The sequence below is a fragment of the Mobula birostris genome, unplaced genomic scaffold (assembly GCF_030028105.1).
Source record: "Mobula birostris isolate sMobBir1 unplaced genomic scaffold, sMobBir1.hap1 scaffold_947, whole genome shotgun sequence".
Lineage (NCBI taxonomy): Eukaryota > Metazoa > Chordata > Chondrichthyes > Myliobatiformes > Myliobatidae > Mobula > Mobula birostris.
In genome coordinates this window covers 60,833-78,248 of record NW_027278664.1, presented here as the reverse complement: position 1 = coordinate 78,248, position 17,416 = coordinate 60,833, and the positions used below count along the sequence as shown (strand labels likewise).

Here is a 17,416-nt window from a genome sequence, read left to right as displayed (position 1 = left end):
GTGCACAGTGAATTTTATATAGAGAGGTATTCATTTTAACAGCTCGCAATTCACTGTCGATAAGAACTTTGATATCCTCTGGGTTCGATCAAGTTCACCTGCTCTCTCACACAACCTATGTTAGCAGGCCTGTTACTGGTGATGAAGGAATTTCTTATCAGAGATTTTGCACATTGTCCATGTGGTTTGCTTGCTAAATTATGCTTTAAAAAGCCAGATTTCCAAATATCTCTCCACTTCATCCCACTTGTAAATTCTGCAGAAACGTTTGCATCACCACAATACACACAGGTAACACCAGTTTCTATATTGTACATAAATATTTCCCCTGAATCCTTCTGAGGAATTGAGGATATATAAAAAAATCATTTTGAACCTATGTAACCTCTGGTTGAAAGAATAATTGGGACTGAATAGGAATTTTTTTAACTGAAGTAAACTCTGTATTCAGCGGTTAGCTAAGACAGGCTCATTACTAGTTCTCTGCAGCTTGCAGAGAGACAGACTGAGAGCTGATAACATTATACATTGTACTCTCATTAGTTGATAACATTATACATTGTACCCTCGTTTGAGTAAAGGGAGGAGGACTCACTGATAAGAACAGGAATGAACATCTGTCTGTAATTAAGTCAGGGCTTTGCAAAGGGAATAACTGGGAAGTACTGAACAGTACATCCGTCTGTAGTTAGATTAGATTAGATTAGATTTTTTTAGATTAGATTATGAGGACACTCAGTTCTCGTTTAAAAACTTTATTTAACAAACTCTCTTATCTAAGTAATTAAGTTTTGCACCAACAGACTTGGTAGGCGTACCAGTTCAAATAACGTCTTGCGAGAGTAATGTATGCGGCTTACTATATATAAGTATATGGCTGTAACCCGACTAAGTCAGTCCACTTTTCAGATGGTGGCAGTGCTTACATGCCTTCCCTTTGACAACTGGGTCTCAAACATCCTGCAGGAGAATATGCAATAAACTGTGGAGACAATAAGAAGCTGGTGTCCCAAGTTTTATTCAGATTCAACTTTAACATTTGGTGTCACGAACAGGATCCCAATATAGGGAGTGCCAAGCAGACAGGCTGAGTAAGTGGCTGGACCACTCTGGGGACTGCAGAGACCGACCGGGCGCCCAATAGGTATTTTACCTTTTGTCGCTCTCCGTTAGTTCCTTTGGAGGTTCCGTCCCCCGCCCAAGGCTGATCTCATACCTTGACGGGATTGGGAAAAAATCTGTCCGGAGACTCGTATAAGGAAGGCAAAATTTTACTGAGTGGACAGGAGGCGGTACCGGGTAAATTTTACTGAGTGGACAGGAGGCAGTACCGGGTAAATTTTACTGAGTGGACAGGAGGCAGTACCGGGTAAATTTTACTAAGTGGACAGGAGGCGGTACCGGGTAAATTTTACTGAGTGGGCAGGAGGCGGTACCGGGTAAATTTTACTGAGTGGACAGGAGGCGGTACCGGGTAAATTTTACTGAGTGGACAGGAGGCGGTACCGGGTAAATTTTACTGAGTGGACAGGAGGCGGTACCGGGTAAATTTTACTGAGTGGACAGGAGGCGGTACCGGGTAAATTTTACTGAGTGGACAGGAGGCAGTACCGGGTAAATTTTACTGAGTGGACAGGAGGCGGTACCGGGTAAATTTTACTGAGTGGACAGGAGGCGGTACCGGGTAAATTTTACTGAGTGGACAGGAGGCGGTACCGGGTAAATTTTACTGAGTGGACAGGAGGCGGTACCGGGTAAATTTTACTGAGTGGACAGGAGGCGGTACCGGGTAAATTTTACTGAGTGGACAGGAGGCAGTACCGGGTAAATTTTACTGAGTGGACAGGAGGCGGTACCGGGTAAATTTTACTAAGTGGACAGGAGGCGGTACCGGGTAAATTTTACTGAGTGGGCAGGAGGCGGTACCGGGTAAATTTTACTGAGTGGACAGGAGGCGGTACCGGGTAAATTTTACTGAGTGGACAGGAGGCGGTACCGGGTAAATTTTACTGAGTGGACAGGAGGCGGTACCGGGTAAATTTTACTGAGTGGGCAGGAGGCAGTACCGGGTAAATTTTACTGAGTGGACAGGAGGCGGTACCGGGTAAATTTTACTGAGTGGAAAGGAGGCGGTACCGGGTAAATTTTACTGAGTGGACAGGAGGCGGTACCGGGTAAATTTTACTGAGTGGACAGGAGGCGGTACCGGGTAAATTTTACTGAGTGGACAGGAGGCGGTACCGGGTAAATTTTACTGAGTGGACAGGAGGCGGTACCGGGTAAATTTTACTGAGTGGGCAGGAGGCGGTACCGGGTAAATTTTACTGAGTGGACAGGAGGCGGTACCGGGTAAATTTTACTGAGTGGACAGGAGGCAGTACCGGGTAAATTTTACTGAGTGGACAGGAGGCGGTACCGGGTAAATTTTACTAAGTGGGCAGGAGGCGGTACCGGGTAAATTTTACTAAGTGGACAGGAGGCGGTACCGGGTAAATTTTACTGAGTGGACAGGAGGCAGTACCGGGTAAATTTTACTGAGTGGACAGGAGGCGGTACCGGGTAAATTTTACTGAGTGGACAGGAGGCAGTACCGGGTAAATTTTACTGAGTGGACAGGAGGCGGTACCGGGTAAATTTTACTGAGTGGACAGGAGGCGGTACCGGGTAAATTTTACTGAGTGGACAGGAGGCGGTACCGGGTAAATTTTACTGAGTGGACAGGAGGCGGTACCGGGTAAATTTTACTGAGTGGGCAGGAGGCGGTACCGGGTAAATTTTACTAAGTGGACAGGAGGCGGTACCGGGTAAATTTTACTGAGTGGGCAGGAGGCGGTACCGGGTAAATTTTACTGAGTGGACAGGAGGCGGTACCGGGTAAATTTTACTGAGTGGACAGGAGGCGGTACCGGGTAAATTTTACTGAGTGGACAGGAGGCGGTACCGGGTAAATTTTACTAAGTGGACAGGAGGCGGTACCGGGTAAATTTTACTAAGTGGACAGGAGGCGGTACCGGGTAAATTTTACTAAGTGGGCAGGAGGCGGTACCGGGTAAATTTTACTGAGTGGGCAGGAGGCGGTACCGGGTAAATTTTACTGAGTGGACAGGAGGCGGTACCGGGTAAATTTTACTGAGTGGACAGGAGGCAGTACCGGGTAAATTTTACTGAGTGGGCAGGAGGCGGTACCGGGTAAATTTTACTGAGTGGACAGGAGGCGGTACCGGGTAAATTTTACTGAGTGGGCAGGAGGCAGTACCGGGTAAATTTTACTGAGTGGACAGGAGGCGGTACCGGGTAAATTTTACTGAGTGGACAGGAGGCGGTACCGGGTAAATTTTACTGAGTGGACAGGAGGCAGTACCGGGTAAATTTTACTGAGTGGACAGGAGGCAGTACCGGGTAAATTTTACTGAGTGGGCAGGAGGCGGTACCGGGTAAATTTTACTAAGTGGGCAGGAGGCGGTACCGGGTAAATTTTACTGAGTGGGCAGGAGGCAGTACCGGGTAAATTTTACTAAGTGGACAGGAGGCGGTACCGGGTAAATTTTACTGAGTGGACAGGAGGCGGTACCGGGTAAATTTTACTGAGTGGACAGGAGGCGGTACCGGGTAAATTTTACTGAGTGGACAGGAGGCGGTACCGGGTAAATTTTACTGAGTGGGCAGGAGGCGGTACCGGGTAAATTTTACTGAGTGGACAGGAGGCGGTACCGGGTAAATTTTACTGAGTGGACAGGAGGCGGTACCGGGTAAATTTTACTGAGTGGACAGGAGGCGGTACCGGGTAAATTTTACTGAGTGGGCAGGAGGCGGTACCGGGTAAATTTTACTGAGTGGGCAGGAGGCAGTACCGGGTAAATTTTACTAAGTGGACAGGAGGCGGTACCGGGTAAATTTTACTGAGTGGACAGGAGGCGGTACCGGGTAAATTTTACTGAGTGGACAGGAGGCGGTACCGGGTAAATTTTACTGAGTGGACAGGAGGCGGTACCGGGTAAATTTTACTGAGTGGACAGGAGGCGGTACCGGGTAAATTTTACTGAGTGGGCAGGAGGCGGTACCGGGTAAATTTTACTGAGTGGACAGGAGGCGGTACCGGGTAAATTTTACTGAGTGGGCAGGAGGCTGTACCGGGTAAATTTTACTGAGTGGACAGGAGGCGGTACCGGGTAAATTTTACTAAGTGGGCAGGAGGCGGTACCGGGTAAATTTTACTAAGTGGGCAGGAGGCAGACGTGCTGGGTAAATTACTTAGTGAACATGGGTCAATTGCAGTCGATTGACATGAGTGGGCCAGGAGCAGCCCTACACAGTATGTGTGAGAGTTTTCCAGACAAGGAAAAGGATTTGTGAATGCTGAGTGCAGAGCTGAATAAGAAATTGGGGAACAAAATGTGGCCACTGGGGGGAAGGGGGGAACCTGGGATATTGCCTCATGAGAACAAGCAGTAAATTCGATATGGAAAAAGAACTGTGGAAAGAAGTGGAAATTGTTGAAATGGGAATGGAAGGGAAAGGCAGATGTAAAGAGGAACAGTATATTATTAGCAAGTTGGAGGAAAACTGCATGTGAGATTGGGATAGAGGTATGTACTGCAGAAGGAACGCCAAAGGTTGGGAGACGCTAAAAACGGAGCGTGAATGGGTGGATGGGCACCGGAAACGAGAGCAGGAAAAACAACACAAGCAAACCATGGCCGGCCTAGATAGGAGAGAAGGGCAGGAACATCACACTAAACTTCGAACTACATCGAACAGACTGCAAACGTGTTACTGAAGGAACTGAGTAGCAGGACTCTCTCGGACTAAAGGAGAATGTATTGGTTGATGGTGGTATTTGTGTTTATGTCCTTGAGAAGGCTCACCCCAGCATCTGGGGTCCCCCATGTTAACACCTTTCTGTCTCTCTGTCATGCCTATGCCAAACAGCTAGAACTAGGGGCCTGCTGGGTATGGTAAGGGGGGGGGGCATTAATGGAAGTTAGAGAAGTCAATGTTCATACCATCAGGTTGGAGGCTACCCAGACGGAATATAAAGTGTTGTTCCTCCAACCTGAGTGTGGCTTCATCTTTACAGTAGAGGAGGCCATGGATAGACATGTCAGAATGGGAATGGGATGTGGAATTAAAATGTGTGGCCACTGGGAGATCCTGCTTTCTCTGGCGGACAGAGCATAGGTGTTCAGCAAAGCGGTATCCCAGTCTGCGTCGGGTCTCGTCAATATATAAAAGGCCACATCGGGAGCACCGGACGCAGTATATCACCCCAGTCGACTCACAGGTGAAGTGTTGCCTCACCTGGAAGGACTGTTTGGAGCCCTGAATGGTGGTAAGGGAGGAAGTGTAAGGGCATGTGTAGCACTTGTTCCGCTTACACCGATAAGTGCCAGTAGGGAGATCAGTGGTGAGGGATGGGGGGGACGAATGGACAAGGGAGTTGCGTAGGGAGCGATCCCTGCGGAATGCAGGGGGGGGGGGAGGGAAAGATGTGCTCAGTGGTGGGATCCCGTTGGAGGTGGCGGAAGTTACGGAGAATAATACGTTGGACCCGGAGGCTGGTGGGGTGGTAGGTGAGGACCAGGGGAACCCTATTCCTAGTGGGGTGGCGGGAGGATGGAGTGAGAGCAGATGTACGTGAAATGGGGGAGATGCGTTTGAGAGCAGAGTTGATAGTGGAGGAAGGGAAGCCCCTTTCTTTAAAGAAGGAGGACATCTCCCTCGTCCTGGAATGAAAAGCCTCAACCCTAGAGCAGATGCGGCGGAGACGGAGGAATTGCGCGAAGGGGATGGCATTTTTGCAAGAGACAGGGTGAGAAGAGGAATAGTCCAGATAGCTGTGAGAGTCAGTAGGCTTATAGTAGACATCCGTGGATAAGCTATCTCCAGAGACAGAGACAGAAAGATCTAGAAAGGGGAGGGAGGTGTCGGAAATGGACCATGTAAACTTGAGGGCAGGATGAAAGTTGGAGGCAAAGTTAATAAAGTCAACGAGCTCAGCATGCGTGCAGGAAGCAGCGCCAATGCAGTCGTCGATGTAGCGAAGGAAAAGTAGAGGACAGATACCAGAATAGTCACGGAACATAGATTGTTCCACAAAGCCAACAAAAAGGCAGGCATAGCTAGGACCCATACGGGTGCCCATAGCTACACCTTTAGTTTGGAGGAAGTGTGGGGAGCCAAAGGAGAAATTATAAAGAGTAAGGACTAAATCCGCTAGACGGAGCAGAGTGGTGGTAGAGGGGAACTTATTTTTTTTGGGGGGGGGGGTGTTTCCTTTCCTATTGTTTGAATATTTGTGGAGAATACGGGAAACCTCGTGGGTTAACAGACAAGCATTTGCTCTACAGCTATAGCACGGCCGCTTTAGACAATGGGGACTCTGGTAAGTAGTTGCTGCGTGTGATTCGCCTGCCATTTTTGCCACTTCAGCTCAAACATCCTCTTTATTTCTTTCTATAGATCGGCCTGCTTTGGCCATAAACTTCTGGCATCTTATACCCACTATTTTATTCCAGCGTGAGTCACATGACAGATTTTGAAAAAAAGCTAGTACTGGAGAAAGCCACAGTCAGAGACATAAAAAGTCAGTGTTAAACAATTAAAAAGTGATAAAATCAAGGGGCTGAGGGCCAACTACGTGACCATGAGGAATGAACACTCAAACTCAACTCGGTTGTTTGGTTTTCCTCTCTAACGTAGTGGAGACATAATTGTGAACACCGGAAGTGCAGTCGCCTGGATCGGCAGGTTTGCAATTTAATTTCTGTGTCATTTCCTCACACCGACACCTTATGCTAATGACGCTCAAACTTACACTTCCAACTAGCCGATGCTTTTCGTATTAGATTCAGCTGACATCGGGAAATGCTTTCACCACTGAATACTTGAAATAAAGTTTAAACGTCTGTGAGAAGCACGTCTTCCTCCCCCACTTCAAGGAGAGAATTACATATTCTCCGTTACTATCTGAATTGTTCTATTTCCCGAGGCAACGTAATCACGTCCTTAACAAGATCTATAACCGAGGCAATTCACAAAGTGAAACGGAGCACCCTACTGACCGTATGTCATTGGTCTGCGATGACAAAGTCCATGCAGCATAGGAATAGACAAGATTAACAATAGCAATCATGAAACCGAGAGGTGAGCCTGAGTGTGTTTCGCAACAACTTCTCCAATCGTCATTTCTTTGTCTTTGAGATTTTGTGATTTATTGTCAAGCTCTCCAGACCTCATCACAATTGGGATTTTACTTGAATGACATCATGTTTATTTTTACTCCAGCTGTTGGAAGACACGTCAGCCTTGTGTAGTATTGAATATTCGGTGTGCTGGAGCGAGTATAAATTAACGACCGCGGAGATTCATCAGCTCAGAGATTCTTCAGCGAGATCGCGGGCAGCTGGAAGACGGATTGAATATCACACAGCATTTTACCGTGTGAGAAAGAGATACTTCATGATCATTGCAGTCATTGGTGTCCCTGGTAAGAACACAGGTGAACTAACATTTGCTGTTGTTTGTGCGCGGTTTCGAGACTTGTTCAGTTATCGAAAGCCTTGCGACACGGTTGTATTAGTGAATGCGGTGCAGACATTGTGACCATCCCTGTGTTCACTCAGACGTTCCCTTGCAGTTTAACGCGTGGCTTTAGCTGAAATACACCGACAGTTGAAACAGATGTAGAGTAGAAACTTCAGGTTAGGGGTTTATTTTGTGGATTCATAGCAGGCAGTTTTGATTTATCGATGCAAAACCGCTTTCAAAGTAAATGCTGATAATGCAGAGCGCTCGCCACCTTTACGGGTTATTGTTGTTATTTCGGATCCATAATGGAACACGTTTTAAGTTCCAATTTAAAGGTATTGCATTGTGTTTTAAGAACTTGCTGCAATTTGGAAGGGAATGTAGGAAAAGAATCACCGGTAAGATCCAGGGGAGAACGGTTGACATCGCTTGAGAGTTACACTCACAACACGTTTTTGGCGGAGACCCCAGCATCTGCAGAGTATTTTGTGTTTATCCATGAACGTTCAAAATAACTGTAAGTTTCAAAGAGCCAGGCAAAATCTTCAAAAGCGAATATTGAAACTTCCTGATTGGTTAACCTTGACACGGCGTGAAGGAACCTGGGCCAAATTTACAGAAATTAAAAAGAAGCAAGGCCAAGCTTCCGTGGGCGGTGGCAAAAGGGAGTCGAGAAGGAGACGAAGACATGCAGAAAGGGGAAATAAATTCGCTTTCGAGTTTGAAACCTGTAAATGGACAGAGGTGGAGGTAGCAGGATTCGTTGTGTAAGGGGAACGCCAGAATAAAGGTGGCGGGAATCACTATCACTGAGAAATTCGCCGAGGTATCGAGGCTTTACCCATCAATCAAATCCCTGATGGTGGCCGTTTTATATTAATCGCTCTAAAGCTCCCTCGGCGTTCAGTTGACAATGCCTGTTTCCCAGATCCTGCTCTTCTCCCAGTACCGAGTACAGTACCCTTTCAACAAGCATGCACTCCTTTGACGCATCTGCGAGTTGTACTTTACTATTTTTAAATCTCCAGAAATGAGCTATCTGAAAAGTTTGGTTATTCTCAGTTTCCAGCTTATCTCTACCCTGAGGACCGTGGAGCAGAGAGACAGTAATTCATTTATTATCTTTGCTTGTTTCCCAGTGAATTTAGTGGCGATGGTGATCCTGTCCCGGGGAAAGTGCGGCCTCTCCACCTGCACCACTCTCTACCCGGTGGCCACGGCAGCGGCGGATCTACTGACCATCGTGTTTGCGGTGATATTGTGGTGGGTCGGTTATTATTACTTCCCCGGGACTTTCCTGGACATCACCCCCGTGTGCAGTGTGATCTCCGTCCTGGGAGAGGCAGCAACAGAAAGGTCTGTCTGGTTCACCGTCACTTTTACGTTTGATCGGATTGTCGCCATATGCTGCTCGAAGTGGAAAACAAAGTATTGCACCGGGAAAACTGCGGCTGCGGTTCTGACAGCCACCGGCGTCCTTCTCTGTTTTAAAAATATGTCTAACTTCTTTATATATCGTCCCGCGAAAGTGATCAACAATATACCCTGGGACTGTATTCGAAAGCCGGGCCACGATACGGATCCCGGGGGGGGGGGGGGGGGGATATCGGTGGTTTTCTACCGTCCTAACGCCATTACTCCCGTTCGTGCTTATACTCCTGTTCAACGCTCTGACAGTTAGACACATTTTAGTGACTAGTCGCGTCCGTAAGGGGCTGAGGGGTCAGAGCAAGGCGGAGAACCACAGTGACCCGGAGATGGAGAGCAGGAGGAGGTCTGTGATCTTACTTCTCACCATCTCCGGAAGCTTCAACATCCTGTGGTCGGTGAGTGTTGCCGAATTTCATTACTTCACCATTGCCCGATTGGATCCAAGTAATTACAACTATTCGGAATACATATTTGAACAGTCAGGAAACATGCTGATGATATTAAGTTGCTGCACAAACACTTTTATTTTTGGGGTAACTCAGTCTAAGTTCAGAGAGCAGTTCATCAGCGCAGCGAAATATCCGCTCACGTCAATTGTTGAACTAATTAAACAAAATATCTAAGTTTGTCTCCCTGGCAATCACAGTGTTTTCCATCTTGACACTGCAACACTGCCGGTCACTGGAGAACGTAGCAGCGTGAGAATAAAACTGGCTGAGTGGCCGAGAGAGACACAGCACGAGAACGGACCCTTCCGCGCCCGCAGCCCACGACATCCACCTCCTACCAGTTATTAAACTCATCCAAAGTTTAGATTTATTTGTTCACCATACTCCCGCTGTCGTCACCGCTGCACCTCCCGACAATGTATCCTGCGGCTATCGTAAATGCACATCCGTCAATTTTCCATCGCAAAGTGAACGGGCGGAATTCTCAGTGATCTGATCGGGCCTGGTACGTGCTGGGAGAGATGAGACAGCGCCGCAAAAAGATTTAACTGATTGCATCCAACATACTATGAAAAGGCCACATCCACGTATACAAATATCCTAACTTCAACTGACGGTGTCCAATGAGCTGGCATCAAAATCGTGGTGTGTTTACTCGCACAAGCAATGACTGTCCAGGGTCCAATTAGCATCTGCATAAAGTCTATTTCTGAAGGTCTATTGATGTCCTTGTAAGAAAGGCGCCTTTCTTCCAGGGTGTGTTATACCGGGTAGGAAAGACGTTCAATGAACGCAACGCGGTAGGAGCTCTCGTTAGGCACTTTATCAATACTTTGAGAAAAGGGATCATTGTTAATTAACTCGGCCGAATGACATGAGATAAGACCATTGGACCGAAGGATAATTGGGTCATTAGTTCCTCTGCCGTTCTTTCCTGGGTGACCTGTTTGTCAACCCCAGTCTGCTCGCGTCTCCCAGAAACCGTTAACACTCTGAACATCAAGAACTATTCAACTTTTTTTTTCTTAAATACAGAGAACTTACGCCCCACACGATCAGTGGAATTAAATTTGATCTCACTTGAAATACAAGCCAGCATTGAATTTACTTTCGTTACAGCCGAAATAACCTTCCCGGCATCCGGAAGTTGAACTCATAAGTCAATGTCCATCTCGTCTTCCTGAGTTTTCCCTCCGGTTAAAAAAAAAACCTTCAATCCATTACTCCGAAGTGCATGTCCCACTCCCCTGTTACGTCATTGCCTACTCTGTCAAATTGAACATCTTTCTGTCGTCTCACTGCAAGTAAACTTTGTCATCTGAATCCCATCATGAGCTGACTCATGTCCCAATTGTTCCCCGGCACATCGCTGCATCCCTTATATAACGTCAGCTGCCTCCTGGCCTTTCGATTCCCTGCTCTTCGATAAGGGCAAAACCATCTCCGCTGTAGTTTTCCAAAACACCCTCGGCTAGGGCAGGTCAGGATCTGACGGCATTCAAGACCAAATCGGTAATAAAAGCAACTCATTTGTTATTTCAGTCTTTTGTATAAGAATGAAACAAAAAAGAGAATTAGCAGTCTTCACGAATTTGGAGTAAGCCTTGCACATGCGCTTCGCATTAGATAAACCTGTTGTGGAGAAATGCTTAGCACTACAGGGATGGGGAAGTGACCGTGAAGGGAGAGACAGTGTAGAGAGAGAAGGGAAAGAGAGAGAGAGAGAGAGAGACTGGGGTGAGCGAAAATTGGAGAAAAGAGAATCTGGGGGACAGAGATATTGGTGAGAGAATGAGAGAGAGACTGGGGAGAGAAACGTGGGAGAGGGACGGGAAGTGTGGAAAGCAGAGACTGATACAGGGGCGAGAGTTTAGGTGAGGATAAAGGGCAGAGGGCGACAGACTAAGGGAGAGAGAGAGATAAACTGAGTGAGAGAAAGAGCGAGACTGTGGAGAGACAGACTGGGGGAGAGAGAGAAGGGAAAGAGGGACGAGGACATTCGGAGTGAGAGAGACCAGGGCTTGAATGGTCGAGAGTGACAGAGTGGGAAAAGAGAAACTGAAGGCAAGAGACAGAGTGGAAGGAGTGTGGGAGAATGGACTGAGAGAGACAGCGGGAGGGATTGGTAGAGAGCGACTGGGAGTTAGGGACTTCGGGAAAAGTAAGAATAAGAGAGAGTGGGAGGATAGCGAGAAGGGGGTGGGGTGGTGGCACAACGAGGGACCAGGGTTGGAGAGTGGGCGTGGAGAGATTGACAACGGGAGAGAGACACATGCAAAATGCCGGAGAAACTCAGCAGCCCAGGCAGATCTATGGGAAAACGTACAGTTGACGTTCCGGGCAGAAACCCTTCGGCAAGACTGGAGTAAAAAGTGCTGAGGAGTGAATTTAAAAGGTAGGGGGGAGGGCGGGGAGAGAGAAACACCGGGTGACAGGTGAAACCTGAATGGAGAGGGCTGCAGTAAGGAGCCTGGAAGTTGATTGGTGATAGTGACTCCGGGACATTGAGGAATGAAAGAGACAGCAGGAGCACAACAGGGAGGCAGTGGGCTGGCAAGAGATAAGGTGAGAGGGGAGAAACATAGAAACATAGAAATACAGAGACATAGAAAACCGACAGCACAATACAGGCCCTTCGGTACACAAAGCTGTGCCGAACATGTCCTTACTTTAGAACTACCTAGGCTTACCTATAACCCTCTATTTTTTCCAAGCTCCATCCAGGAGTCTCTTAAAAGGCGCCATCGCTTCCGCCTCCAGCACGGTTGTCGGCAACCCATTCCATGCACTCACCACTCTCAGTATATATATATATATAAAAAACTTACCCCTGACATTTCCTCTGACCTAAAGAAAGGGGATGGAGAATGGTGAAAGCCGGCCGTGGGCATTGCCAGAAGTTTGAGAAATTGATGTTCATGCGATCAGATTGGAGACTATCCAAACGCAATACAAGGTTTTGTTCCTTCAGCCTAAGTGTGGCCTCATCGCAACAGTGGAGGGGGCCATAGATGGACATATCGGGATGGGAATGGGACGACGAATTAAAATGGGTGGCCACTGGGAGATCTCGCTTGATCTGGCGACGAGAGTGTAGATACTAAACAAAGCAGTCTCCCAGACTATGTTATATGTCACCGATATGCAGGAGGCCACACCGGGCGCAACGGACACAGTAACTGAATCCAACAGAATCGAAATGTTGCCTCACCTGGAGGTACTGTTTCAGGCCCTGAATGGTAGTGAGGGAGGAGATGTATGGACAGGTGTAGTGCTTGATCCGCTTGCAAGGATAAGTGGCCAGAGGAGATTAGGAAGGGGCGGATGGACAAGGGAGTCGTGTTGGGAGCGATCCCTGCGGAAAGCAAAAAGTGGGGAGGGGTTGTAAGGTAAAGAATTGCTGAGGGCCTCCAACTTCTTTCAACAATCAACATCCCAGCTTCTTACTTCATCCCTACCCCTCCAGGGTTCACCTATCAACTGGTATTTCTCTCTCACATCCCCCACCTTTTAAATCTACTCCTCAGCTTTCCCCCCACTCCTTCCGAAGTATGTCGGTCCGAAACAACCACTGTACTCTTCTCCATAGGTGCTGCCTGGCATGCTGAGTTCATGCAGAATTTTGTGTGTGTTATTCCGATTTCCAGCATCTGCAGCTTTCCTCTTGTTTGTGAGCGTAGAGAAAGATTGATTTAGAGGCGAGATAGAGCGGAAATATCTGGGGGAAACAGGAAGACGAGAGATGTAAAGACTGGAGAGGGTGATAGACACTGGGGGTTGAGAGAGAATGGGATTAGGGAAGGTGGGAAACGTGAGTCGAAGAAAAGGCTTACGTACCTTGACTGTCTCGAGGGCTCTCTGGGATTTGCATTTCCACGATTCTAAAGTCCTTCGGAAAAATTCAACCCTTCCTGTCTCGCTAAACCCTCCATTCCAGTCTCGTCGAACCCACACCTTCCCAAACCGCATCCTTTCTCTGCCTCCTGCCAGCCCGTCTTCGTGACCATCACCTCCCTTCCCCTCTCTGTTAACTCCTACTTCCCTCTCCGTCATCAGAAGGCCAGGTCTTGGCGAGTAGGATTATGAAAACCCCCAAGACGTTGTGAAGAGGATGAAGAGAGTGAGGATAGTTCGGGTCAGGGATAGAAGATAAAACATGCGCTGGAGTCGGCGAGGTGGGGCAAGTCCTTAATGATGACTTTACTTCCGTATTCGCCAGTGAGAGTAGTCTTGAAGTTTGTGAATGCAGCATTATATCCTCTTGCGGGGTCAGGATATAACCCAGATTAATGCTGGAAGAGGAGTAAAAGATTATGTTTTAAAGCAAGATTTTCGTGAATGATGATTTCCACTTGATTATCCTTGTGTAAGTAATCGGAATGAGTTTAACTACTACAGGATGATGTAATAAGCTTGACTGTTCCTTGTTTCTGTTGGAATTTTATGCATTTATCGTCTCCAAGTCTTAGACTTTTATTATGTTTTTTTTAAATATATTTTTTTTGAGTGTAGAGTTCTCACTGTGTCAGAAGGCTGCGAGTGGTGGGGGGTCCGCGAGAAGAGGGGTGGCCGTTAGCGTGTGCTATAACTGCGGTAAAGAGGGACATTTTTGGAGAGAATGTGAGTGGCACGGGGTGCGCTATAACTGTGGGGAAGAGGGTCACTTCCAGCAGAAATGTGGGCAGCAGGGAATCCCTCCGAGGGGGAGTCCCCGGGCATTCAAGCAGGGAGAGGTGTCGGGAAATTTAGAGGAGACCCAGTGAGGGAACGGTCTGGTGTCTCTGGGGGAACACGATGTACCAAGGAACCCTGAAAGCGAAAGACCCGATTCCAGAAGGAGTAATGGGTCCCCGATCCAGCGTGCCGCTATACGGGGTCGCAGGTCGCGTTACTATACCGTTGGTTTTACAACCAGTGTTTAAAGCATTTGTCCGTGACCCCATTCAGTGCACTGGAGAACTGACGCGTCAGTGCTGGTGATTATGCGTATGACGCGTATTTGTCAGAGAGACTGGAGTTTTCAGTAGCCGATGTGGGGTTGTCCGAAGTTCGGGAGACGTTAATGCTGGTTTGTCCGGACCTGGTTGAGACGGGGGGTGATTCAATTCTTGTGGGGACCAACACCCCTGTAGTACGGAGGCTCATGGGGGCCTGCCAGGAAAGGGCGGGTGAGAACTTTTTCGAGACCCGGTCTGTGCACCCAATGTTTCGAGCTGCTTTTGTGGCAGTGCGGAGCTACCCTGGGCCGGATACTGAACGTAAGCGAGGGACTGTGTGGTCTACCCAGTCGAAGCCTAAGGCAATAAGGCCCGGGGAAGTAGCGAGGGTGATGGGAACCCCCAGATTTCCCTGTGTGCTTGATGGTGAGGCCTTTTAGTGGACCTCGAGGGGGAGTAAAGATTTCCGGCTGGGTTGCTGGTGAGGCCCGAAGTGCAGAGGCTCTCGGTGGTACAGGCGAACAGGATTGCTGTGATTGTCAGAACAGCACAACGAGAGAAATCACCTTTAAGAGAGGGTTGCCGCTGGCACATTTGTTCCCGGTAACTGTAATGTCGAGCGCCCCCTTGAGGCCTGCTGGAAGGATACGATTGGAAAACATAGAGAAGCTGACTGCTGAGGCTTTTAACTTTGGGAACTCGCCGGTGCCGCCGGGTTGGAAGAAGAGGCTGGTGGAGAAGATGTTGCAGCTGGAAGATGTTTTTTCCCTTGGCGATTTCAATGTGGGTTGTTTCAAGAGCACTCGCCGCACCATCCGGGTGACTGAGGACACGCCGATCAGAGAGAGGTCGCGGCGATTGTCCCCTGCCGATGTGGAAAATGTGCGCCAGCACCTGCGTAAGTTGAAGGAAGCAGGGATCATCTCTGAATCACGAAGCCCTTATGCATCTCCAATAGTAATGGCCCGGAAGAAGAACGGAAATGAACGCATGTGTGTGGACAATAGGACTCTAAACCGGCGCACTGTCCCCGACCAGTATACAGTCCCGAGCGTCGAAGATGCGCTGACCTGTCCCAGTGGAGCGAAGTGGTTCAGTGTTCTGGATTTGAGGAGTGGATACTACCAGATCCCGATGAGCAATGCCGATAAAGAGAAGACGGCATTTATATGCCCTCTGGGATTTTCCCAGTTTGAAAGAATACCCCAGGACATATCAGGAGCCCCTGTCACTTTCCAGAGGGTCATGTGGAAGAAGGTGGGGGATATGAATTTGTTTGATGTGTTGGTGTACTTGGATGACTTGATAGTATTTAGATACACCTTGGAAGAGCATAAAGCGAGGCTACTGAAGGTGCTAAGCCGACTGAATGAGGAAGGGTTAAAACTCTCCCTGGACAAGTGCCAGTTCTGCAAGACGTATGTTAGCTATGTTGGGCACATAATCTCGCGGGATGGAGTAGTTAATACCCGGCTAAGATAGAAACGATGACAACGTAGCCGGAGATTCGTGAAGGGCTACGCCAAAGTGAGTCACCCCTTGAACCAGCTTCGGCCTGGTTACCCTCCCTTGGGGCAGAAAAGGAAAAAGGGGAATGCAGACCGGAGATTATCTCTACCGAGCGGAACCTTTCGGACAGAGGTGGGATGCAAAATGTAAGGAGGCTTTTAAATTGCTGAAAGAGTTGCTGACCCAGGCGCCGGTGCTGGCTTTTGTGGAACCCCGGTTACCTTATGTACTACACACCGATGCCAGCCGAGAGGGATTAGGGACCGTCTTGTATCAAGATCAGGGTAGCCGGTTGAGGCCTGTAGCGTTTGTCATCCGGAGCTTGTCGCCCTCCGAGAGGAACTATACCGCCCACAATTTGGAGTTCCTACCGTTGAAATGGGCATGGTCGATAAGCTGAGTGACTGTCTCTACGAGGCCAAGTTTGAGATGAAGACGGACTGTTGTCACATGGTCACTTTACATCCTGACGTCCGCGAATTGGATGCTGCAGGCCATCGGTGGTTGGCGGCCTTGTCGTCTTATGATTTCAGCCTGAACTACCGGCCGGGGAGCCAGAACGTCGATGCCGACGCTTTGTCCCGACGGGTGCATCAGGAACTGGAGAGTGACCAGGAGTGGGAGAGCGTTACTGACCCTGCGGTGAAGGCCATGCTTCAGTTCGCTATGACTGTGAAGGCCGACGAAAAGGAGATGCCGGTTCGCGCAGTGGACCCACTGGGGGCTTCTGACGACGCCCTACCCCCTGTTTACTGTGACCTGACTGATCTGAAGACCAAGCAGCTGCTGGAATTGAGTCCGGGGGAAGTGGCTGCTGCTCAGCGAGATGGTCCGGGCATTGGCATCGTTTGATACGCGGTAGATAAGGGGGAAATGGCCTGGGCGGTGAAGAAGAAACACGTTTCAGTGCCTCCGTTACTGAGGGAGTGGCCTCGGTTGAAGTTGAGGAAACAAGTTTTATACCGGGTAACGTCATCCCCGGACCGACCTCGGTGTTGGCAGTTGGTCCTGCCTGAGAAGTATCGGAAGATTGCCTTGAAGTCACTGCGCGATGAGTCTAGACATTTGAGGATGGAGACCTATGGGTTACTCAAGGACAGGTGTTACTTGCGTCGAATGAAGTCGGAGTTTTAAGAGTACTGCAAGCCGTGTATTCGCTGCATACGCCGGAAAACACTGCCAGTGAAGGCTCTTCCTTTCTCACTCTTGCAGAGTGCAGGGTCCTTGAACCTGGTGTGTATGGATTTTCTGTCTATAGAACCCGATGCCAGCAACACGCCAAATGCCTTAGTCATCACGGACCACCACACCAGATATAATCAGGCTCTTCCGACCAAGGACCAGAGGGCGACTACGGTGGGAAAAGCGTTATGGGTGAGTATTTCTTGCATTATGGCCTTCCCCGGCGGATACACAGTGATCAAGGACGGGACTTTGAGAGTAAGCTCATCTATGAGTTACTGGGCATGCTGGGAGTTGAGGAATCGAGGACCACGCCTTATCATCCGCAGGCCGGTCCCCAGGCGGAGAGGTTTAATCAGACCTTGTTAGACATACTTGGGA

General features: G+C 48.6%; 1 protein-coding gene across 1 annotated transcript in view; it reads right to left on the bottom strand.

The window, feature by feature from the left end:
- LOC140193874 (uncharacterized) overlaps positions 1–13,278 on the bottom strand; it is an 81,103-nt gene extending 67,825 nt beyond the window's left edge. Inside the window, 1 exon segment of the mRNA XM_072251010.1 lies at positions 13,245–13,278. Within this exon segment, the coding sequence (XP_072107111.1) occupies positions 13,245–13,278 (34 nt within the window).
- Between the last annotated feature and the right edge of the window lie 4,138 nt (positions 13,279–17,416).